Source organism: Leucoraja erinacea, chromosome 23 (genome assembly GCF_028641065.1).
Source record: "Leucoraja erinacea ecotype New England chromosome 23, Leri_hhj_1, whole genome shotgun sequence".
Taxonomy (NCBI): Eukaryota; Metazoa; Chordata; class Chondrichthyes; order Rajiformes; family Rajidae; genus Leucoraja; species Leucoraja erinaceus.
In genome coordinates, this window is record NC_073399.1 from 26,720,148 (window position 1) to 26,746,499 (window position 26,352).

At 44.2% G+C, this 26,352-nt stretch overlaps 1 protein-coding gene across 1 annotated transcript in view; it reads left to right on the forward strand.

The window, feature by feature from the left end:
- The window catches only part of sdk2b (sidekick cell adhesion molecule 2b), a 656,366-nt gene that overhangs the window by 478,586 nt on the left and 151,428 nt on the right, over positions 1 to 26,352 (forward strand). Inside the window, exons 26-31 of the mRNA XM_055654146.1 lie at positions 10,639 to 10,754; positions 11,802 to 11,991; positions 13,212 to 13,310; positions 15,032 to 15,226; positions 16,111 to 16,312; positions 20,301 to 20,404. Of these exons, the coding sequence (XP_055510121.1) occupies positions 10,639 to 10,754; positions 11,802 to 11,991; positions 13,212 to 13,310; positions 15,032 to 15,226; positions 16,111 to 16,312; positions 20,301 to 20,404 (906 nt within the window). The remainder of the gene's footprint in view (positions 1 to 10,638; positions 10,755 to 11,801; positions 11,992 to 13,211; positions 13,311 to 15,031; positions 15,227 to 16,110; positions 16,313 to 20,300; positions 20,405 to 26,352) is intronic.

A 26,352-nucleotide genomic window follows, 5' to 3' on the forward strand; every position in this document is an offset into this window, starting at 1 on the left:
AGTTCTTGCTCTTGACGTGGTCTGTGGTAAATGTGCTCCCATTCCCTGAAGCCTTGCAGCTGAAGGTCATGCAAGATCATATAACTGAGGTTGTTGTAGATTGGTCTTGTGCTTTCTGCAGAATCTTATCTGCACAGATTTTAATAGAAACTCAGTCATTGCAGATCCTTGCTGAGGGTCGGTAACTGGTTGTCAGTAACTGGTTGTCAGTTACCAGTTCAGTCGCCAGGTCATTGGCCGCCTGGTAACTCCTCCCGGCTAGTTTCTCCAGCCGGCTGGCGTTGCAGGAAAGAGGCCCCTCTGTAACCGTAGCTGAATGTCTACGGTGGTGCTGTGGGAGAGGCAGCCCCAGTCCTGCTGTGTGAACTCCACAAACCGGGTGTCAGAGGTTGTGGGGAGAAGGCAGGAAAATGGGGTTTAGGAGGGAGAGATAGATCAACCATGATTGTATGACGGAGATAGACTTGATGCACCAAATGGCCTAATTCTGGTCCTATCACATGAAATCAGCCAAGTCGGTACGACTTCCAATTTAAGTACAAAACTGCGTCTTTTTTGTGGCATTGTTTAAACACAATTAGAAACACGTCTGCCACAATAAAACAAAGCAGCTGGAAGCAATGATGTGAAAGGAAGTGATTAATAAACCATATATAATAACACAGTGACAGAATCAGTGATTTTTATTGTGGCAGTAGTCACGAGTACAGCGTACTGGCAACTCTCCAAAGTTAAACACTCGATATTCAACTTTTTAGAATTTCAATTTTTTATTTAAGATGAGGGAGGGAAGATTTAATAGGAACCTGAGAGGTAGCTTTTTTACACATAGGGTGATGGGAAAATGGAATGAGCTGTATGAAACTTGTACGTTCTCCTCGTGACCTGCGTGGGTTTTCTCCGGGATCTAAGGCTTCCACGCACACTCCAAAGGCATACAGGTTTGTAGGTCAATTGGATTGGTATAATTGTAAATTGTTCCCTGGTATGTGTAGGATAGTGTTAGCATGCAGGGATCGTTGGTCGTGGTGGACCAGGTGGGCCTAAGGGCCTGTTTCTGCGCTGTATCTCTAAACCAAAGTAAACAAGTAATTGCAGCAATGGTGACTGACTGAGCTTTCACTGGGAAACAGCGGAGTGAGCACAGGCATCGCTGCACCCAGTTCCACGTTCTCACTGCCATTCACTACAATTGCCTAAATATTTTGTTTCTAAATTTCTAGCAATCCCATTGTACTTCAATGTAAATTGACGCTTTGTTTTGGAATTACCCTGAGAACAAGACTGAGCATGCAACTTGCATTCTTAATTGAAACTAACAAATCAGTCATTACAAATTAAACCCAACCACAGAACCTGTGGTATCAGCTCATTGCAGAAGCAGCTCAAGGACAAGAGACCGGTCCTGACCTATTCTCTACCTCAATGGAGACCCTTGGACTTTACTGGAATTTACCTTTATCATGTATTTGTACTGTGGACGGCTTGATTGTAATCAAGTATAGTCTTTCCACTGTCTAGTTGGCACGCAACAAAAGCTTTTCACTGTACCTTGGTACACGTGACAATAATTTAAACTAAACTAAAACTCTTCCTGAGTGTCTCCCTTCAGAGTAGACATTCTACTGTGCTATAGGGAGAAAAAATGACACAAACTGCTGGAGTAACTCAGTGGGTCAGGCAGCATCTCTGGAGAGAAGGGATGGGTGACATTTTGGTCAAGACCCTACACATTTCTTCTGTTATAGCTAGATGTGTCAATAATTTGCTATTGCGTCATGTTCTACTATAGACACGGCATCAAAAAATCTAATGCTAGAATCACCTTTAAAGGAAGAGAGAGTAGTAGCAAGGAACTGTCGATGCTGGTTTTACCAAGGAAAGACACAACGTGTGGAGCAACACAGTGGGTCAGGCAACAATGCTGGAGGACGTGGGTGGGTGCTGTTTCAGGTTGAGAGGAAGGGTCTCAGCTAGAAACGTCACCTATTTAAAAGAAGAGAGTTTGAGGAATGGATTGCAACAGTGTGGGACTTTGGTAGCTGATGGCAAGTACAGCAATGTCGGCCAGGGTTGGAGGAGGGTCTGATGGTGGGAGGAGGTCACAGATGTGGGTAAATAGTTCGAGAACAAGTCGGGGAATGTCAGAGTCATCAAGCACAGAGATTACAGGTGACTGAGACTCGACAAGAGTTGGCATTTGGGTAGTTTAGTTTCAGAGGAGCTCACCATCAGCTTATCGAGCAATCGCATTACAATTTGGCAACAGACCAGCGCATTTAACCCCGGAATTATTTTATCATTCCCGAAACACGATGCTACATCCATCTGCTAATTATTTGATTATGATGATGTAACAACAAATATTTTCGATTGAAGGTATACAAAAATTAAAGACGAGATGTAAATATAATCAGCAGATAATCTAAACCTGGAGCTATTTCTTTAAAGCTTATACATAGAATGATGGCAATGATGGAGTCATTGTGAATTTAATTTCCTAATGGCTGATCTGGTAATGCTTGTAGACGTTAGCTGTGATTGCATATTCTAAGAAAAGACATGAAGTAATGGCTTATAATGTGGAGTTACTAAGTGTTGAATTACAGCTGGCTTTAATGTGCAGCAATCATTGAATTCCATTGAGTTATAGCAGGAAGTAATGTTTAAATTAAATATAACTCTCGTTAAGTAGCCTGTTAGAGGCCTCCTAGTTTCTGTGGAATTGGTTCTATTACCCACGTGTTTAGATCTTTTACCAAATTCTGATGGAGTCAGTGGTAAACAAATTATTGTGTCAAAATATTGTGTCTTGAATATGATAACTTGGAGTGAATCTCCTACTGTTAGTCTCATGGACAAGGAGAGTCCGAGCAGTGTCTCTGGTCAGTCCCTAGCTAGAAGAAGGGAATGTTCACCCCATTGGTTTCCTATCCTGGTGGGTTTAGAGATTGGAGATCCAGCAATGGCAACAGGCCTTTCAGCCCACCGAACCCAGGCCGCCCATCGATCACCCGTTCACACTAGTTCTATGTTATCCCACTTTCTCATTCATTCCCTAGACATCAGGAGCAATTTACAGAGGGCCAATTAACCTACAAACTTGGGCATCATTGGGATATGGGGGGGGGGAGGGGATACCGGAATACCTGGAGGAAACCTGCACGGTCACTGGGAGAACTTGCAAACTCCACACAAACAGCACCCGAGGTCAGGATTGAACCTGGGTCTCTGACACTGTGTGGCAGTGGCTCTACCAGCTGTGCCACTGTGCCATGGGTGTACCATGATTCTTTCTACAAATACATGCATGCTTTAGTTGGTTGAATAGTAATAGTAATGTCCTCCATGGTCAGATGTCCTTTGAGCATTCACTCACCAGCTCCTCAGTAAAAGTCGCCAGACGATGTCCTGGGATATCTGCTCTCCCTGAAACCAGACTATATCTGTGCAGGGAACAAACCTGATCACAACTCGTCATCTTTTCAAGCCATTACTTTTCATAGTGTCACTGCAAAACTTATTAATATCCACGAAGATGATTCAGACATGGACTAAAGGACAGTAAAAAAACAACTTGCGTTTTTACCTTAAATATAATATGGTTTCAGATTATTTTAATTATTGCCACTTAATTTATGCAGAATACATGGTGAAAAATTATGAAATGTGATCTGCTTCCCCACCTTGGTTTTGACCATAACTGTTTTGACTTCTGGGATGGCATTATTGAGGTGTACCGTAGTCAGGGTTGAACCTGGGTCTCTGGCACTGTGAGGCAGCAGCTCTACCCGCTGCACCACTGTGCCGCCCCAAGTTCTCCAGAGATGCTGCCTGACCTGCTGAGTTACTCCAGCACTTTTGTCTTCTTTTGCAATATATCAGTTGGATGAAGCCCTGAAGAAATGTAACATCCTGTTGCTCTCTCTATTCATTTTCCCATGAAAGCTGATTGCTAATCTGGACAATGATGAACGGTTAATTAAATTTGTTCAGTGTTATTGGTCGGCAGCCAAAACTGAAATGACTGTGTGGTCGATGAGTGAGCAGCAGCCAAGATGACTTTGCTCCCTGTGCAACTAACCTTCTTCAAAATTACCAATTAACTCCGAGATTCCGGGTCTCATCTGGGGCATTTGACAATTGCAGTGGCCACAGGCGCCTGTTTGAGCGGGATCGTGGCCAGCAAATAAACCTCAGGTTTTCCTCATCTGAACTCTGGAGGCTGTTTGGCCTTCAGCCCCTCACCTCCCCTCATGGTTCCTCCCCTTGGCCCACTATGGAAAATCAGCATGATTCAGAACATAGAGCAGAACAGAACAGGAACAGATCCTTCGACCCACAATGTATGTGCCGAATGTGATGCCAAGTTCAACTGATCTCATCTGCCTGTACATGATCCATATCCATCTATTCCCCCGCACTTCCATGTGCCTGTCATCGACATCATATCTGTCTCCAGCACCTGGCAATGCGCTCCAGGTACCCACCAGCCTCTGTGTAAAAACAATTGCCTCTCACATCTCCATTAAACTGTCCCTTCTCACCTTATAGCTGCGCCCTCTAGTATTGGACATTTCCACACTGACTGTTTATCCTACCTGATAGCAGTACCCTCATAATTTTAAACACATATTAAGACTCCCAGATTCAGATTCAGATTCAATTTTAATTAAAGCATTGTCAGTGTACAGTACACGAGACCCTGTAAATGAAACCCTCTAATCATCTCGCTTGAAGAGCGACCATAGCAAACGATTTGAATAAAAAAATAATGTCCTTCCTGCAATGTGGGGGGGGGGGGTGGGGGGGGGGGGGGTGGTGGGGTCAGACTAAAGTCCTCTTCAGGGCACGTGAGAGTTGAGTTTTTTATGACATTCCGCCAGAAAGAAGCTTTGTATTAAAAGCCATCGATCTGCTATTTTTAAGAAAACACGTAGAAATAAACATGAGCGCCTCCCGGATGTGTGGGAGGGTAAACATTTCATGGTCTCAGGTTTAATGAAACAGTCCTTGGAAGATGCTCTCTCCTTGGCGATGCTCCCCTCGGCTTTGACCTCTGTCATTCCAGAGAGAAATATATCCAAAATCTGTGAAACCATTTCCCCTTCTGAAACCAGCTCCATCATTCCATGATCGCATTCTGGTCATCTAAAATCAGCACCCCAGTCCAAGCCTCCCCCATGTCCTTCCTGCAATTCCTTGAGCCAGAAGAGCTAAATCCATACTCCCAATGCGGCCAGAAAAAAAGTTTCTTCCCACCATGAGAGTTGTTTTTAAAATCTTCCAGGAAAAAGAATAAGCAGGCCCTTTGTATTATGTAAAAGCCATCCTGTAAATATCTATGTTATATGTTTAAAAAATGAAATGTTAAACCTGTACCGAGCTTTACTTAACAGCACTGCGTGATGTGACTCATTAAAATCTAAGATTTACATGAATAGAGCTAAAACATGGGGTCCCATCTACTTGGTATCCAGTGAATTGGCCTTGCCACTGTTCTGAAAACATAGAAATCCATAGATTCACAACTCTCTAGGTGAAAAATGCCTCAGCCCTTCGAAATGCCTACCACCATTCAAACAATGTGACCCATAGCTGACTCATCTAAAATCAGTACCTGTCCAGTCCTTTACGTTTATACTTATCCTTGATTCCTTCCCCCCTAAGACCTAAAAATAAAGCTAAACCGCTTTAAAACCAGTTTCATTCCCACTGCAATTAACATTTTAAACTCTCTTACGGTGAGGAATAAGAATAAGCCTGGCCCTGCACTCCCTCAATATGTAATGCCTTCCTCAAATTAGGAGACCAAATATGTTTACAATTTGATGAAAGGTTGGAACCTGTCACCAGGGCCCTGTACAACTGCAAATTCTACCTGCCTGGCTGCTCATTAAAATCAATACAATACAATACAATAGAGCTAAAACTGGGGTCCCAGCTCTTTCTTCATGCCTGTTCTAATGCATGCTTACTTTCAGTGACTGATGTGTGGCAGAGCACTTCCACAGATTCTGTGCTCTCATAGGTGAAAAAATCTGCCTCCTGTCAGTGCCAAAAGTGGATACCCCATTTATCCACATTATACTGCATCTGACCCCTCTGCCCTGTCACTCCAACCAACCAGTAGGAAAAGCCTCATAGCATCCTCATTGCGGCTCACATTGCCCCCCAACTTTGTTTCAATCCTTTGGACCTCTTTGGACCCACAATATGTCTACTCTGATAAGAAGGCTCATCAGCGTCTCTTCTTTTGAGGAAATGAAGAAGGTCCATCTGTCTACTCAAATCCAGGTGGCCTTCTTCGCTTCATTATATCGTCAGTCATCCTTACCAACTGGAATCATCACACTGGTATGGCAACTACGCTGCACTCCCGGAATAGCATAATAGGGTGGTGAAAATTGCCCAACGCATCAAAATTGCACACGCTTCTCCAGGTGCGGTCTGTCACCAGCAAGCGCTGTCTGCGGAGGGCGCTCAGCATCGCGAAGGACTGCTCTCACCCCAACCATGGACTGTTTACCCTCCTACCATCCGGGAGGCCAACGTGCTCATTAGCTTTCTTCACTGCCTGTTCGATCTGCATGCTTCTTTCAGTGACTGATGTACTGTCACACCCAGGTCTCAACAACCTACCTTTTCCTAATCTGGCAATTCAAATAATAATCTGCCCCCCCCCCCTTGCCACCAAAGTGGATAACCTCACATTATCCACATTATTTTGCATCTGCCATGCGTTTGCTATGTCGCTCTATCAAGGTCACCTAAAGCATTTAGTTGTCTCTGTACGGCACACATTGACCCCCAGCTTTGTTGAATCTGAATCCGCAAACTTGGAGGTGTCACATTTAATTCCCTTGTCTCAATCGTTAATATATATTGTCAATAACTGGGGTCCCAGCACTGAGCCTTGTGGCACCACACTAGTCACTGCCTCTGCCTGCCATTCTGAAAAGGACCCGCTAATTCCTACTCTTTGCTTCTTGTGTTTCTTGGTCTAAGCCTTCCTCTCTCCCATCCAAATTTATTTATCCACATCAGCGCTCTCCACCCCCCAAACCTTCTCTTGCCATTTCGCTTTTGCACAGATTGAATGTCGTAGTCATTTACCAGCAGTTTTGAAACCTCTGTACCAAATAGTGCAATGATTTTTAAAAACCAAGCAAATCAATAGTATGAAAGCAATGCCACAATTATAATCTCAGCCACGCAACAAGATCACATTATTTCCTCGTATTTAAACATCAGCTGCGATCACAAATCTATCCGTTTGCTTCCATCTGAAACTGAACTAACGGCAACTTTCCCTCTTTTTGAAATTCGCTACCGACATAGATAAAGCTGAATGCAATAAGGTGCCCTCTTATCTTGACAAAGTAATAAAACAAGCACTATCGTTGATGTGCTGAAAGATTTGATAGTTGATACAGGGTGTTAAATTTTTGATGATTACTGCAATGTCGAATATCCTTCATTAGGATGCTAATGGCATCTTTACAGTATATGTTGCAGGCATCATGTTTGTTTCTGTTTCAGAGCTTCAGATAATATAGATTACATATTAGTGTGGAGTTGCTGAAACCCAATTTCTGTTAAACTTGGTTGACAATGTTTTGCAAGTGAATGTGAATAACACGGTCAAGGTTTAGCAGAAATTTGTGTTGTTTAAACCACCTACTAGCCGAGCGATGTGGAGTGTAGGGGCACCAGGATAGATCTCTAGCTCAAACAGCGTGCATGTTACAGTGGTCTCAATGTTCACACAGAATTAATATTACGGAAGCATAAAAAATAATGATAAAGAAATCGATTATTCATCTCATCTGATAAAGAGATACTTGGTATTTGGTTTAGTTTAGTTATGAGATACAGCGCGGAAACCGGCTCTTCGGCCCACCGTGTCCGCGCCGTCCCGTGTGCCCCGCACGCTAACACTATCCGACACACACTAGGGAAAATTGGTTTTAAAATTTTACCAAAGCCAATGAACCTACAAACTTGTACGTCTTTGGAGTGCGGGAGGAAGCCAGAGCACGGAGGTCACGGGGTGAACATACAAACTCTGTACGGCCAGCATCTACGGTCAGGATCAAAACGGGTCTCTGGCGCTGCAAGGTGGCAACTCTACCGCTGCGCCACCCATTGGTTATTGGTATTGGTTTTATAATTGTCAATAATACAGAGATACAGTGAGAAGCTTTGTTTGTGTGCGATCCCAACAAATCATATTGTACATGAGTACAATCAAACCAAATACAAGTACGACAGGTAGTGCAAAGAGAAAAATACCAGAGTGTGGGATATAATGTTACAGTGTTCTAGTGTTAAAGTTACAGATAAAAGGTTGATCGTTGGCAATGAAGGTTGCTTAGAAAATCAGGACCACACTATAGTTTAGGGAGACCGTTCAGTGGTGTGTTGACAACGGGGAAGAACGTGAGTTCTCTGGTAGTGGTGGCATTCTGCTGTCTCCAGGCTGAAACTCTTAATTCATTCAAATTATGCTGAATGTAGTGTTACAGCATTGGAGCGTCAGAGTTACAGAGAAAATTCAGATTAAAAAGTGCAAGGGCCATAATGAGGTAGGTTGGAAGATCGAGACTACATCCTTGCCTTATGGGAGGAGCATTCAGTAGTGTCATAATGGGGGAAGAAGCTGATCCTGAATTTGGTGGTATGTGCTTTCAACCTTTTGTATCTTCTGCTCGACGGGAGAGGGGAGAAGAGGGAATGTCCGGGGTGTGAGTGGTCCTTGATTATGTTGGCTGCTTCCCCAAGGCAGCGGGAAGTGTAGATGTAGTCGGTGATGGAGTGACTGGTCAGTGTGATGGACTCAGCCACATGTACAACTCTTTGTGATTTCTTGCTGACTTGGGTAGAACTGTTCTCAAACCAACTGATAGGATGCTACCTGTGCCGTGCATCTGTAGAAGTTGGTATGAATTATTTGAGACATGGCTTCCTTCATTAATCTCCTGAGAAGTAGAGGTGTTAGTGTGCTTTCTTGGGTGAAACATCAATGTGGCTGGCCCAGGCCAAACTGTTGGTGATATTCACACCTAGGAATGGAAAGGTCTCAACTATCCCCACTTTGGCACCCTTGATGCTGACCGCTGGAGCTGAACGTTGAGATTCAGGTTGATCCCATTCCCTGCTCTTTGTCCATTGTCTTGTTTCCAGGTATTTTAGTGCTGAGAAACGTAATTGCTTGATGCTGTGATTTTATTCCCCACCTCACTGCCTTCAGCATCATTGAAAATCAATAATCGGCAGTAAAACATGGCAACATCATTCTCCAGGTCATTTTAAATCACTCCAGTAATGCAGTTTGAGTTCCTTTCATAATCCAATGTGTTTATAGTTGCTTCTGGCGCTTAGCAGAAGACCATAGACCAAATTGTCCCAGAGGACCATTCGCTGGGTAATACCTGCACAGCCAGGCCATTCCTGCTCAGGGAAGATAGACACAAAAATCTGGAGTAATGCAACGGGTCAGGCAGCATCTCTGGGGCAAAGGAATAGGTGATGTTTCGGGTCGAGACCCTTCTTCAGTGAGATTCAACAGTTTATATCAATCAGGATTGGACACCCCTGTCTACAACGAGACTAACAATGGATGGTAAAAGCTGTGGAAATGAGTCGGGGTGAAAACCATCAGGACCTGCAGTGGCTCAGCACAAGTAGTAATATTATTATTGACTTGTGGCACCAAAGTGCTATTTCATTCCTTTTAAATATTTAATCTCTGAAGAATGCAATTCTCCAATAACCCTGTTGGGTAACAGGAGAGGATTGCACGAAGAAGGTCAGCTATGCCGCAGGGAATATGAGCAGAATTCACCGTTATATCCAGACGCTTGCAGTATTTACCGCATGACCTTGTGAGCATGTGCGACTGTTCAATAGGAGAGAGGAGGTTGGGACTGGAATGACTGATGTACATAAAGTAGACAGGAGACGAGGCAGCATGTTACTGGGTCAGCAGAATAAAAGAAGACGTATACATCAGCAAAATATATGTTCAGAACTAGAATCTTTACTTCTGAACAAGTTAATTCTCCAAAAAGCCCAATTTATAACAGGAGACCTAATGGAATAGAATCAGTGAACATAGAACATAGCACAGTATAGCACAGGAACAGGCCCTTCGGCCCACAGAGTCCATGCCAAACATGATGCCAAGTTACACTAATCTCCTCTGCCTGCACTCAATCCATATCCCTCCATTCCCTGAATATCTGTGCATCTATCTAAAAGTCTCTTAAACACCTCTCACGTCTGCCTCGACCTCCACCCTTGGCAATGTGTTCCAGGCACCTTTGGTGTGGCATTTGGTTGCTAGAGTTTAATGCAGTATGTGTGGGAAGGAACACCAGATGCTGGTTTAAACTGAAGATAGACACAAAATGCTGTAATAACTCAGCAGGACTGGCAGCAAGCATCTCTGGAGAGAAGGAATGGGTGATGTTTCGGGACGAAACTCTTCTTTGGACTAGTACATGACTGGATTTAGCTGGTGATATTTTTATTGCTTCTGTCAATGCTTTCAGAATTGTTGAATTGTTTTTGAAATTCTTCTTGTGGCTGTGGAATTATTTGTTCCCTGGATAATTCCTTTCTTTGTATTTTTAGTTCCTTCCTCAGGTCCAACAAATGTCTCTTCCCTTGCTCTAAACTCGAACAGCATCCTGGTCAAATGGAATGAGGTCCCCAAACAGAATCGCAATGGACTCGTCCTAGGCTACAAGGCAAGCTGGTATTAATGTCATGGCGTCATACAGCTCGGAAACAGGCCATTCAGCATACCTCATCCATGCCAACCAAGATGCCCCATCTGAGTTAGTCCCATTTGCCTGGGTTTGCTCCATATCCCTTAAACCTTTCCTATCCATGTTCCTGTCCAAATTACTTCTCATGTACAAGAAAGAACTGCAGATGCTGGATTAAATCAAAGGTAGACACAAAATGCTGGAGTAACTCAGAGGGACAGGCCAAAGATCCTATAACGGATATAGATGGAGAGACCACAAACCAGAGTTAAAGAAATGCGCTCTTCTGAGATCTGGACATGGACAAATTTTCTTTTAACCTCAATTAGTTCACATGAGCCTGATCATGGGACTGGCTTCAACGGAACACATTGGCCCAAGGGTCAATGACTCTATAACCTCATGTGTTTTGTTCCTGATGTTAGGCACAAATATCTACCATTATTTCCATTCATCTTTTCCACATGACATTAGCTCAATGGCCACAACATTTTCCACCTATTGACAGTGATACCAAACTGTTAACACAGTGAAGTCAATTTCAAATCTGAAAACGCCTTCATGTAGTTTCATCATCTTCCCAACGGAGGGATAAAAATACTGTTTTTGTTTATTTTAATATAGAAATACAGCATGTAAACAGTCCCTTCGGCCCACTAAGCCCATGCCGACCAGCGTTCCCAGCATAAGTACCCTATCCTACACACACTAGGGACAATTTACAATTATACCAATGAACCTACAAACCTGTATATCTTTGGAATATGGGAGGAAACCGGAGATCCCGGGGAAAACCCACGCCGTCACGGGGAGAACGTACAGACAGCACCCGTAGTCAAGATCGAACCCGGGTCTCTAGCGTTGTAAGGCAGCAACTCTACCGCTGCGCCACCGTGCTGCACACCAACACTCAACAATAACATGGCAGATGCTGCCGGTCACTTTATCAAAAGATGAACGTGAAACATCACTTCTTGTTGGAATTCCTCTTATACTGTACGTGCATTTTTCTCTGTTTGAACATAGGTCCTTTACAAGGAGAAAGACCTGGAAACTCCTACGAAGTTCAGGACCATTGAAGGCAACACCACCCATGCTGTCCAACTTGTTGACCTGGGGAAGTACGTGCTGTACAAGATCCAAGTGCTTGCTTTCACCAGGATTGGAGATGGAATGCCCAGCTTCCCGCCCATTCTTGAGAGAACCCTGGATGATGGTTGGTATTTCCGCGGTGAGAAGTAGATAATTGGGTCAAAAACTCCATTCTAAATCTTCGATCGAATGAGATGACGATAACAAGCGCTATTATCCCATTCAACCAACTCCACAAGAGCAGAGCTCTCCCCTGGAAGAGCAGGTTCACCTGCAGGAGCGCAGGCTGGCACACACTTTTGGGTGATCTTGTAGCATTTGGGAAATGGGTCCCTCAGTGCAACTGGCATTTTTTTCCTAACATGAAACATCTCCAGCAGTGCTGCTGTGGTGCCAAAAATATGGAACAATGTCTAGGCCAGGTCTTTGGGGATTGGTCATCAAGCCCTTGAGCCTGGCAAATGACAATAACGCCCTTTATTTCCAACACTTTCAACAAAACTATCATTGCCATAACTTTACAAATTGGACTTGTGCAACGTACCTACCAGTATGGAGAATTATCTGACTGTGAAAGCAATGTGGATGGAGCCAGCATTTATCTAAGAGCCACAAGGAGTGCAGAGATCTGATGGAGTAATAACAATTGCAAGGAGTTAGATGTAACATTTGTGGATGATGCCAGGGATCAGAAACCATATAGTTTAGATTGGAGTGCAGGACAATATTCAATAGTAGTTGAATGGGTGAATGAATGAGTGATACTTGATTATAGCATGTGACGTCACAGTGAGATTATTTGTTTTGCAAACACAAGTATGTAAACAGTCGCCACATATAGGGCACCAACAAAGTTGCAAAGTATTCCATTTAGTCCCCAATGGTCCCCCATTGTTCTCTTGGTGGTTCACCTACACTTGGTCTCCCTATGTTTACTGGGTCCCCCCTCCTCCCCCCAATGCCGGGACCCTCTTTCTTTTTGGCGACACGTCTGGCACCCACCATGGGCTCGTTTGACCTCCAGAACCCACATGGGCCCTTCCGCGACCGACCTCCGGCTCCCTCCACAGTCCCGTCCTTGACCGCAGATCAGAGATCGCTGCGGTTCCTAAAATACCAAATACAACAAAGCAATTTCTCTTGAATGCCGCGTACAAGTGGAATAGATGTTGAGATGCAAATCTATCTAGTCGTATTTCCCCATTTTATAAGGAAACTAGTGCATTTAGTGAAACGTATAAGCATCTTGGATGTCAGAGTTTGAGACAGAACAAATCTAAAAGCAATGCAAAACCGAGAAGATTTAAGATGAGAAAACAATGTTTGATCCCTTCTATTTCTCAGTGCCGGGACCTCCTGTAGGAATTCTGTTTCCAGAGGTGCGGACAAAATCTGTGCGGCTGGTGTGGCAGCCTCCAGCCGAGCCCAACGGGATCATCCTGGGTAAGTGAAGAGGATATCCAAGTGTGAGCAAATACACTGGCGCTGGCTGAGCTCTCTCCCGGATGTGGTTGGAGATGGAAATACTGTATTTCCATAGTATTTTCTTAGCTGGCCCACAGTGTTCAAAAAACATGGAGAAAATATTCTAGCCACTAGCTAGTCAATGACAAGCGATGATGTGCATGTTTTTCCTATTTCTTTCTTCACTAAGTGCTGCAGTTTGTGATTGTACATGTTGCATTAAGGGGCATTCTAATCCACGTCTGCTGGGCATTTTGGGTTCTATTTGAAAGGACATTAAGGACTGGTGTAACTCAGCGGGGCTGGCAGCATCTCTGGAGAACGTGGATAGGTGACGTTTCGGGTTGGGACCCTTCTTCAAACTCACTGGGTTTTATTTGAGTTGAATGTAACTGTCATCTTCCAACAATGACCGCTATAAACTAACATTCATAAATCAGTACTCTATTAACTCACACTCTGGGCAAATAAACGTGAATGACAATAATTTTCATGTTTTAAGTTTAATCACAGACCCAATGAAACATTTCTACCATTCAAAGGAACTACAAGAAAGTAGAAGCATCTCCAGTTCCTTGTGTCTACATTTACCTGCTCCAATGCAGTGACTCCTCCCTCCAACGACTCTGAGATCCTCTCTCACTGTTCCTCCTCTCTGATTCCACCTTTCACTTGCCAGACTTTATCCCACCCCCACTTCTTTTCCAACTTTCTATCCCCATCACAATCCCATCCCAAAATATCACCTATCCATGTACTCCAGAGATGCTGCCTGAACCATTGCACTAATCCTGCACTCTCTGCCTATTTTGTAAACCAGCATCTGCAGTTCCTTCTGTCTACATCGGTGTGAGGGTATTTGAAATAATAATGTTCTTCTAGTTTCAGCTTCCCACGTGAAACTGCTGTTACAGCTGCAGAATTAATTTACAGAGTTAACAAACTAAGGTGCGATAAAGTTAACAAAATAATGCATTTCCCAGGGTTGCTCGATGAAACAACACTCCCCTTCATGAATCTCACCTTCCAGACCCTGTCCAATGCTCAATAAAATGATTGGCACATCACATTAGCAGCCAATATAACAATGCCTGCATTACACTAAACCATCAGATCAATTTCCACATTCTGATGTTTAGCCATAAATTGAATCCAGAAATAACTATCACAATCCAGGGTGTGACTTTCTGGTTGGTGCGCGATGGCAGGGGCTAAGTTTATCAGTCTTATAGCACAGGAGCATCCTGCTGGTTTGCAGAAAATGATTCTGTACCTCTTCCCAGATGGCAGAGGAGTGATGCTTGGGTGGTAGGGGTCTTTTGATGGAGATGGCTCTGTTGATACATTTGCTCCTGTAATGTCCAGCAAGAAAGGGAGTGGAACACCAATAATCCTGCTGGCTTTCACAATCCTGTCAAGTGACTTATACGCCTTGCAGCTCCCGAACCAAGTGATGATGCCGTTGCAATGTGCTCTCGACTGTCCCCCTATAAAAAGTTCGTAGATGTGTAGTGGGGAGACCTGCTTTACGTAGTCTTCGGAGAGGGTGTAGTCGCAGCTGGGCTCTCTTGACCAGTGCTGTGGTGTTGGTTGTGGACATCAGGTCATCTGACAGGTGTAACACAATAGGTTGCAGAAAGATATTGCAGAGCAGAGGAAGCTTCTTTTTTTTTTTGACACTTGCTCAACTTTCTCCTCAGCTTACCAAGTGACTTATCGGTTAAACACCAGCAGCACAAACGCGGCCACGGTGGACGTGTTGAACCCAAGTGCCCGGCAGTACACGGCCACCGGACTCGAGCCCGAGTGTAGCTACGTCTTCCGCATTACGGCTCAGACCCGTAAAGGTTGGGGAGAGGCGGCAGAAGCCTTGGTGGTCACCACAGAGAAGAGAGGTGAGTAGAACATCTATGGCCGCCTGTCAACACTTTACCCCAGTCACGTGCACATGTGGACAATATCATTTACATTAATGGCCTTTTATTGACTCGCAGTTGAAACGTTAAAGGGCCTGTCCCACTGTACGAGGTAATTCAAGAGCTCTCCCGAGTTTAAAAAAAAAACTTGTGGTAAGCACGTAGAATGTACGTGAAGAATTTTCAACATTTGAAAAATGTCCACGAGAGCCCCGAGTACCTACGAGTGGCTATTACCGTAATTTTCCGAGTTCAAATTAGGGGTTACCCGTGAGATCTCTTGAATTAGCTCGTAAAGTGGGACAGGCCCTTAACTCACTAATCCTTTATCGAGGTACAGTGAGAAGCTTTTTATTGCATGCTATCCAGTCAGCGGACAGACTTAACAGGATTACAACTGAGCCAATTAAAGACAGTCCCAGTTCTCCAATGAAGTAGATCTTCTTCTTGCATATGGCGTGCACAGCCTAAAGTTGTAGACACCATAACACTACATCAGTCTGAAGAAGGGTTTTGGCCCGAAACGTTGCCTATTTCCTTCGCTCCATAGATGCTGCTGCACCCGCTGAGTTTCTCCAGCTGTTTTGTATAACACTACATCTATTTGTTTTTGCACGTCGGGTTGATTGCATTAGTCGAAACAGGGTGGACCACGTGAAGGTTGTAATCTCCCACCCCAATGAGGTAGATGGTAGCTTAGGACTTCTCTCTAGTTTGCGAAATGATGGTTCAGCTCCCTGATAAGAGCTGGGAAGATAAAAGAAGATATGTTCCCCTTTGAAGGAGCCTGCATAGATAAGGTGGGCTGAAGGGCCTGTTCAAGGGTTAAGTGTTTTTGATCGGTGAATTGTTTTCATCCCCAGCTCACCCGCAGCCCCCCAGCAAACCTGCCATCCGACAGCAGGATGTCCAGCCCCGCAGTGTGCTCCTGTCCTGGGATCCCGGAAGTGATGGCCTCTCTCCAGTCCGATACTACACAATCCAGTCCCTGGAGCTCCCCAACGGCAACTGGTCACTTCACTCGGCCTCTGTCAGCCACGAGTCCGTCACCTATCTCGTCGACAGGTAAGCAAGCAATCATTTATTACATGTTTATGTAGCTGGAATTGCATTTACTTCTTTTGGAAAATGTATCTGCAGGTACTGACCTCTGTCCCATTTGTCCAAAATGAGACATCACCCAATGCGTTCATTCTACAAATGTTTTCAAGAGGATCTAAACCGAGAGGTGCCCTGAATGATTAACTCAGGAAAGCTGTTCAAAGGTTATTTTGGTGTAATCACCAACCTCCATCAATAATTGTCACCAGCGCCTCGAAACATCTCTAGTTACAGATGTCATCGTTCAACTTCCCCTTCCATTCCACTTGTTGCTGCTTCATGGAAACGTTGCTGTACGTTCTTGTGTTGAAGGAATAATTCACTCAAAGTAGATAGAGCTATAGAACCACAGACTGTACAGCACAGAAACAGGCCCTTCAGCCCACCTTGTCCATGCCATCCAAATCGGCATACTGGGATTGTCCCATTTACCAGCCTTTGCCCATATTTTTTAGACTTTTAGACCAGACTTTAGAGATACAATGCGTAAACAGACCCTTCGGCCCACCGAGTCCATGCCAGCCAGCAATCACCCCGTACACTAGCACTATCCTACACACTAGGAACAATTTACAATTTTTTTACTAAAGCCAATTAACCTACAAACTTGTATGTCTATGGAGTGTGGGAGAAAACTGGACACCTGGATAAAACCCATGCGTTCACAGGGAGAATGTGCAAACTCTGTACAGACAGCACCCGTAGTCAGGATCGAACCCAGGTCTCTGCCGCTGCAAGGCAGCAACTGCATCATAGTTTTGGCCACAGTGCTGCCCAAAATATTCCTCTAGGAATTTCTTTAGAATTTCCTCTAGGACTAGGGGAAAATAAGTGTTCGGCACTGACTTGAAGGGCCGGGATGGCCTGTTTTCCGTGCTGTAATTGTTATATGGTTATAAACCCTTCCGAATATATAACTGATCAAATGTCTTTTAAAAGTCGTAATTGTATCCGCATCTATAATTTCCCCAAGCAGCTTATTCCCAATATGGACAGCCCTCTGAGTGGAAATGTTGCCCCTGAGGTCCCTCTTACATCCCTCCCCTCTCACTTTAAGACTGTCAGCATCATTCCCTGGGTGATTGAAGCTTTTGGCTTGCTCTTACAGCTACATTTAAGGAAATGTTTGCTTCCAGCGTGGCTGCAGGATTGCTTCAGAACAGATCCATTATACAAATTGTGCCCTTATCTGCAATCATGGCTGGCTTTTCAAAATCATCATCTGAGACCAAATAATGTGTCGGGTAATCACTGTGTTTAAAATGCCATTGTTCGGCAATCTTGTTGATTTCCTTACCATTGTAACCTCCCCTAAGCCAATTTAACACTTTGTACATCCCAACAATGCAGGAGTAAATATTTGTCTCGGTCGAATACACTAAACATGCAATATTGAGAATAAGTAGAGAATGGTTCAATGAAACTGATCATCAGGTGAGTTCCACACTTGTATGTTGTTACTGAGCACATACACTCTCAATCAATATAAACCTTTAAAGTAAGAGTGAGGAAAATCTAAAAAGATGTTTGTACAAAGGATAAAGAAACATTACAATCAATAGCAGCTAGAATGAAATGTAAACATTTCGTTTCCAGCTCGACAATCAGTCTGAAGAAGGGTTACGACCCAAAACGTCACCAAGTCTTGTTTTTCAGAAATGCTGCCTGACTTACTGAGTTTGTCCAGCACTTTGCGATCTTTATCAAACTTACTGTAAATTGTGCCTTTGAAGAAGGGTCCCACCCAGAACGTCGCTTGTTCATTCCCTCCCACAGATGTTCCCTGTCCTGCTGAGTTCCTCCAGCATTGATATTTTACTGTAGATCCAGCATCTGCAGTTTCTTGCGTTAACACTTTCCCTTTCTGTGTTAGTATTTATTAAATCTGGACGTACCAGTGTGGAACTAATTAAAAGAAAACAAAAATACCAGGATGAAAATAAAAGCAAATTTGCAGCCTACTAAAAAGATGAAACATTGGTGATGTATAAAACTATTTAAATGGTTATGTTTAAGTTCAAATCACTGCCTCATCCATCAGGGGTTTTGATCTCCCACCATCGAAGGGATTTGCAAACAATGCTGCCTCCCAAAGGCAGCCAGCACTATCAGACACCCACACCACCCTAGCCACACTCTCATTTTATTCTTGAAGATACAGGATACTCCTGCAGAACATACAGTATAAGAGCCTGAAAACTATGTAGGAACTGCTTCTTCCCTATAGCCAACAGGCTATTAAACACTACAACCTCCAAATAAGCTCTGAACTACATAGACTTGGGGGCATTGGTTTTGTCTTTTTGCACTATTATTGTTTGTTTTTATGTATATGTATGTATGTATGTGCATATATATATGTATGTGTGTGTGTATATATATATAATATATATATACTCGCACACACTGATCTTTTTTCTTGTGTATTATATTGTTTACAGAGTACCATGTTTACATATTCTGTCGTGCTGCAGCAAGTAAGAATTTCATTGTTCTATCTGGGACATATGACAATAAAACACTCTAGACTACTCAGTTTAATGCTTTAAATTAGGCATCATTAAGAAGCCAAAAATGTGTAGCTAAAAGGTAGATATGGCATGAAAAGTGCATCGCTACTTTCTTTGAATAAACACAACATGAATGGTAATCCTTGCGGTGCAAGCATCGAATAAATTTAAAATTCATCAATAATAGTAGTAGTTACTAATGATAAATGGACGGGAGGAGTTGCTATTGAGAAGATACAGACACATTTCTCGATCTTCTCCTTTGCCTGTCCCCAGATGTAATTCTGATCAGCTCCCACACCTCCCGACCCGTTATCCCAGCAATCACCGCTCATTATTCACAACTCTGTAGACGGGGAACTAATTTGGAGCCCATCCAAGTCTAGCACAGCCAAGCACCGTCCTTTCACTCCAGTTGACATGGATACACTTTCTGTGGATAATAGTTAATAGAATTAGGAATAAAGCTCCTGATGAATGTGTTCCCAAGCCGGAGGCAGTCAGCCCGTTGACAACGTGTAATGGAAACTAAGGCCTCTGTTGGTAACCAAAACAAACGCTGCTCTTTAACAGAACCACTTGTATCGTCACATCAGCTTTAAACAGAACTTAAAACAATGTATCAATCCTCCCTAACGTTCCCTTCCCAAAATCATGTGTAAGCCAATCACATTCATAATTGGTAGTGTGTAGGAAGGAACTGCAGATGCAGGTTTACATTGTAGACACAAGATGCTGGAGTAACTCAGTGGGTGAGGCAGCATCTCTGGAGTAAAGGATGTTGTCCAGAGGTATTGCCTGATCCACTGAGTTACTCCAGCATCTTGGTTTTGCTCTGTGTACCGAGATACAGTGAAAAGCTTTTCTTCACATGCTATCAGATCATACTATACATGAATACATTCAAGCCTTACACAAGTACAATGTGGTAGGATGGGAGCTCGGGACTAAACCTTAGCTTATCAGAGGACCGTTCAGTAATCTGATCCTAGCGGGAAAGAAGCTGTTCCTAAATCTGGCGGTACTTGCTTTCAAGCTTCTCTATCTTCCCAACAGTGAGAGAGAGAAGAGGGAATGACCGGGTTGTGTTGCTTGATTATGTTGGCTGTTTTCAGGAGGAAACACAGTGTAGATAGTTGGGAGTCTGGTCTGTGCGATGGACTGGGCTACACCCATAACTGTAACTTCTTGCGGTCTTGGGCTGAGCAGTTGCCAAACCACGTTGTGATGCATCCCGATAGGATGCTTTCTGCAGTGCATCTGTAGAAGTTGCTTAGTTGCTAAATTTCAGAAAGGAAAAAAAGCATTATATTTACATAGCACCTTTCACATCCTTTTCATGGTTATCCAATGTAATGTTTTTCAAGCATAATCATGGCTGTCATGTAGAAGATTGTAAAATAATTTTAATGTAATTAATCGAATCTAAACATGTTTTGCAGAATCAAACCTTTCACCTCTTACAAATTCCGTGTGAAAGCAACGAATGATATTGGCGACAGTGAATATAGTGAGGACTCTGATTCTGTCACCACCCTGCAGGCTGGTGAGTTTCAGGTTAAACCATGAAGTGAAAGTGTCGTATTTCTGGCAATGTTTACAGAAACCCTTTCAAAAGGGGATTATTTCAATGAATGTTTTTTGTTTAATGACAATTGAGTCTGATTGTCTCATAATTAATGTTTAGTTTGATGTATTATTGTCACGTGTCGAGATACAGCTTTTGTTTGCATGCTAACCACATTAATCAGATCATACTCTACTTGAGTACAATCAAGTCTTACACAAGTACAACAGGTCGTGCGCAGAGAAAACTATCAGAGTGCAGAATATAGTATTACAGCGTTATAGTGTTACAGTTTCAGAGAAAAAGTGCAGCAACTGCTTTGAGGTAGGTTGGAAGATCAGGACTACATCCTCCATTATGGGAGGAGCATTCAGTGGTCTGATAACAGAGGGGAAGAGTGTAATTCCTTTGGAGGAAGTGCATGGTATCCTGGTGTCTCCGGACTGCAAACCTTAATTTATTTAATTAAGTCCTTTACTGGAACGATTGCCCAAATTTCTGTTTCCTGTTCTGCATGGATAGTTGATATTGAAGTAGGGTCCCTCAGATGGTTACTACCTCTTGCTGAATCAGGCATTGACTTCAGACTTTAAAGACACAGCGTGAAACAAGCCCTTCGGCCCACCAAGTCCATGCCAACCAGCGATCACCCCGTACTCTAGCACTATCCTACACACTAGGGACAATTTACAATGTTACAGAAGCCAACTAACCTGCACACCTGTACGTGGTTGGAGTGTGGGAGGAAACCCGAGCACCTGGAGAAAACACATGTATCACAGGGAGAGCGTGCAAACTCCTTACAGTTAGTCAGGATCAAACCTGGGTCTCTGATGCCGTAAGGCAGCAACTATATCGCTGTGCCACCCTGTGTTATTGAGTCTTGTAGCGTATGCTTTAAAATGTTGGTTTGTTTTGGAATGCTTAGATGCTTTCTATGGTGGATCGGTAAAAGTTGGTACTTTATTACAGAATGCTGAATTTCCTCAGCTTCCTAGGAAGGTAGAAGCTACTTACAACTACCTTTCATTCACCTGTCCCAGTGCAATGTCATGTTACTTACAGTCCACTTGGAAATGTAAGATGTCAAGGTAGCATGACAAGGCGGCTTCTGGCTCCTGTTACAACCATTCTGCCAGCACATCCTCTGGAAGCAGCTTTGTAGACCAGTTAGCGAATCCATGACATCCCAAAGTCGTGCGGGTTTGTAGGTTAACTGGTCCCGAGTGTGTCGGGAGTGAATGCGAAAGTGGAATAACATAGAACTAGTGTGGGTAGACAAAAGTGCTGGAGAAACTCAGCGGGTGCAGCAGCATCTATGGAGCGAAGGAAATAGGTGACGTTTTGGGCAGAAACCCTTCTTAGTGTGTTCAAGGAGGAACTGCAGATGCTGGAAAATCGAAGGTACACAAAAATGCTGGAGAAACTCAGCGGGTGCAGCAGCATCTATGGATCGAAGGAAATAGGTGACGTTTCGGGCCAAAACCCTTCTTCAGACCGATAGGGGGTGGGGGGGGGGGGGGGAAGGAAGGAAAAAGGGGGGGGAGGAGGAGCCCGAGGGCGGGGGGATGGGAGGAGACAGCTCGAGGGTTAAGGAAGGGGAGGAGACTGCAAGGGCTAGCAAAATTGGGAGAATTCAATGTTAATGCCCTCCGGACACAAGCTACCCAGGCGGAATATGAGGTGCTGTTCCTCCAATTTCCGGTGTTGCTCACTCTGGCAATGGAGGAGACCCAGGACAGAGAGGTCGGATTGGGAATGGGAGGGGGAGTTGAAGTGCTGAGCCACCGGGAGTTCAGGTAGGTTCTTGCGGACTGAGCGGAGGTGTTCGGCGAAACGATCGCCCAACCTCCGCTTAGTCTCACCGGTGTAAATCAGCTGGCATCTAGAGCAGCGGATGCAGTAGATGAGGTTGGAGGAGATACAGGTGAACCTTTGTCGCACCTGGAACGACTGCTTGGGTCCTTGAATGGAGTCGAGGGGGGAGGTAAAGGGACAGGTGTTGCATTTCTTGCGGTTGCAAAGGAAAGTGCCCGGGGAGGGGGTGGTACGGGAGGGAAGGGAAGAATTGACAAGGGAGTTGCGGAGGGAGCGGTCTTTGCGGAAGGCAGACATGGGGGGAGATGGGAAGATGTGGCGAGTGGTGGGGTCATGTTGGAGGTGGCGGAAATGGCGGGGGATGATTTGTTGTATTTGCCGGCTGGTGGGGTGAAAGGTGAGGACTAGGGGGACTCTGCCCTTGTTGCGAGTGCGGGGATGGGGAGAGAAAGCAGTGTTGCGGGGTATGGAAGAGACGCTGGTGCGAGCCTCATCTATGGTGGAGGAGGGGAATCCCCGTTCCCTGAAGAGCGAGGACATTTCCGATGCCCTGGTGTGGAACGTCTCATCCTGGGAGCAGATGCGGCGTAGGCGGAGGAATTGGGAGTAGGGGATGGAGTCCTTACAGGAGGCAGGGTGGGAAGACGTGTAGTCCAGAAAGCCATGGGAGTCAGTGGGTTTGTAGTGTATGTCGCTCCATAGATGCTGCTGCACCTTCTGAGTTTCTCCAGCATTTTTGTGTACCTTCCCTTCTTAGTGTGAACTGGTCAGCGTGAACTCGATGGACCGAACGGCCTGTTTCTATGCTGTATGTTTAATCTACACTAAACTAATGCCGGCAACAATATTTATGCCTTCTATTCTGTTCAGGGATGTTCCATGATCAGAGATCTTTTTAAAACACTGAATGGTAGCTTTTAGATAGGTACTTAGTACATTTCCCAGTGGCTGGTGCTGATCATTTTACAACATTCCCGCGCCCTGCAGCTTGAAGGGGATTTACTCACGAGAATCTGCATTGAAGGGAGCACAGAGAATGTACTTCAGTGCTCTTGGCACAAAGTCTGTGCTGGGGACAGATAAATTTATTCAGATCTCACACAAAGAAGAGGATAAAGAGAGGGTTTTTAGACCGGACAAGCTGCTACTTTCCCAAGTATTATGCGAGTGACATTGTCTTACATTGGAGGAAGGTGGTACCTGTCTGCAGTGAGTGAATGCATTTGAAAACAGTTTCAGATGATTCATGTAGAAACAAGGAACTACAGATGGCAAGTTTTGCAAAAGGACACACATTTCTGGAGTAACTGCGTGTCGGGCAGCATGTCTGCAGAAAATGGTTATGTGACATTTCGGGTCAATACATTTCGTCGGACTGATTGTGCGGCAGAATGGGGGTGGGAAAGCTGGAAGAGAGGTGAGGGTGGGATTTAACATTTAATTTAGCATTAGAAACATCACCTATCCATGTTCTGCAGAGATGCTGCCTCACCAGCTGAGTTACTCCAGCACTTTGTGTCCTTCCAGCACTTTGTGACTCATCCTGAGCTTGAAGGGATAAAATAACTAGTTTAGATATTTGTGGAGCTCCTGCTAGTCTGCACTGGAGCTAGACACAGGCAGCTCAGTGAGTGAAATGCGAGCAGGCACGTCTATTAAAGTTAAATTAGATTACAGTGGATTTATAAAGTCAGATTTGATCCCATTATTCCTCTTGGCCAACCCTGGTCAGGAAATAAGACCTTGTATTAGCAATGTTACAAAATTTTGAGATTTAAAAAATCAAGTCTGCAATTTATCCCATCAGATAAAGCATAACAATAAGTTTAATTTGACACCAAATTCACTTTCATATCTCAAGTATTAAAAAAGTTATGACCATTTTCATACTCGGAAATTAGCATCTTGTTCCCTATTGATTTTCAATGGACATTACAAAAAAGCTGTGATCTTGGATAGTCAAACGCCCATTTCTTAAGGAAAGATTAACATTTTTAAATAGCCTAAGTGTCCAAAGATTATTCACAAATAATTCACAATATAACATGATTTTTATATCTAATTTACATTAATTTATAGGCCAAATGGAAGGAATTTAGTGTTCAATTGCTGTAAATAAATGCCCATTTAAATCGGCTTTCTAGTGGGTTCATGTGGAACGCGCTGGTTTAGAACGTTGACATAGCGCTGGATTAGTGCCCTCAAATGCCGAGAAAAATACTGCGGGATATAAAAAATGCCCAAAATGAACTATTCGTTATAGATAACTTGATATTCAGGGTTATATATATGCCCCATTTAATGTAAAAATAAGGTACATACCTTTAATTGTTTGCTTTATAAAACCCTGGGGCTGCGAGAGGTTGCGAAATCAGAGAGTAATTTTAAAACTATTATAACTATATTATCGAGGCCTATAAAACTAATAATACCTTTTGCGACCGGGTCTTGCAGCGATTTTTCGTTAATGATTTACTAGGCTGAACATGTGCGATTAGTACAGCCTAGTAAAAATCGCGTTTTAAACCCGCCCCCTCCAAACAGCGCCAAAATCGCCGACATGGCTGAGGGCAGATTCCCAATGACGATTCAGGTAGGTTTTGTAACATACCTACTTGTATTAATAACACATCAGTAAAATGCCACATTTTCTCTTTCCTACTGCTGTTTCTTTTCACATTCAGTTGGAGAACAGTTGGTCCACTTCATCTTTTCTTCACTGGATAAGAATTTCCAAACCCCAGCCTGCTGATACATAGACGATAGGTGCAGGAATAGGCCATTCGGTCCTTTGAGCTAGCATCGCCATTCAATGTGATCATGGCTGATCATCCACAATCAATACCCCTTCTCCCCATACCCCTTGATTCTGCTAGCCCTAAGAGCTCCATCTAACTCTCTTTTGAATACATCCAATGAATCGGCCTCAACTGCCTTCTGAGATAGAGAATTCCACAAATTCACAACTCTGTGTGAAAACGTTTTTCCTCATCTCAGTTCTAAATGGCCTACCTCTTATTCTTAAACTTTGGCCCCTGGTTCTGGACTCCTCCAACATCGGGAACATGTTTCCTGCATCAGCGTGTCCAATACGTTAATTATTTTATATGATTCTATAAGATCCCCTCTCATCCTTCTAAATTCCAGTGAATACAAGCCCAGTCATTCCATTCTTTCATCATATGACACCCGCCATCCCGGGAATTAATCTCGTGAACCTACGCTGCACTCCCTCAATAGCAGGAATGTCCTTTCTCAAATTAGGAGACCAAAACTGCACACAATACTCCAGGTGTGGTCTCACCAGGGCCCTGTACAACTGCAGAACTGATCAAGTGGAATTTTTTGTTATGAGCTGCAGGTACATTATTCAAACCTGTGGGGTGGCACGGTGGCGCAGAGGTAGCTGCTGCATTACCGCGCCAGAAACCTGGGTTTGATCCCGACTACGGGTGCTGTCTGCATGGATTTTGTACGTTCTCCATGTGACTGCGTGGGTTTCTTCCGAATGCTCCGGTTTCCTGCCACATTCCAAAGACTTAAGCCCCTGTCCCATTTGCGTGTCCTTGGCACGCTAATTACACAACCTCGTGGTTGTGTTGAGGCGCGACGGTCCCGCGAAGACGTCATTTGAAGATGGACACAAAATGCAGGAGTAACTCAGCAGGACCAGCAGCATCTCTGAAGAGAAGCAATGGATGGCGTTTCAGGTCGAGACTCTTCAGTCTGAAAGAAGGTTCTTGCCCCGAAACGTCACCCTTTGCTTCTCTCCAGAGATGCTGCCGGTCCCGCTGAGTTACTCCAGCATTTTGTGTCTATCTTTAATTTTCTTGGACCCGCTCTGGGAGTAGAAGTGGGGGCGGATCCGGACCGCAACGGCCGTGAGCCCCAGGCCGAGTTCGACGATCGTTTGCCTGCTTCTGCGTCAGTTACGCGACAGGCCGGTGGCGCGCGAAGATTTTGTTCGCTTCAAAATTTCGGAGTGCCGCGCGATATTGCACACATCTCCATTCCCGTCCTTACCTCTCCGCGCTTCGCAGTGGGACCGGCCCCGCGTGGCCACACGATGCCCGTGCGCCTCAACGCGACTATAAGGTCGCGTAATATGC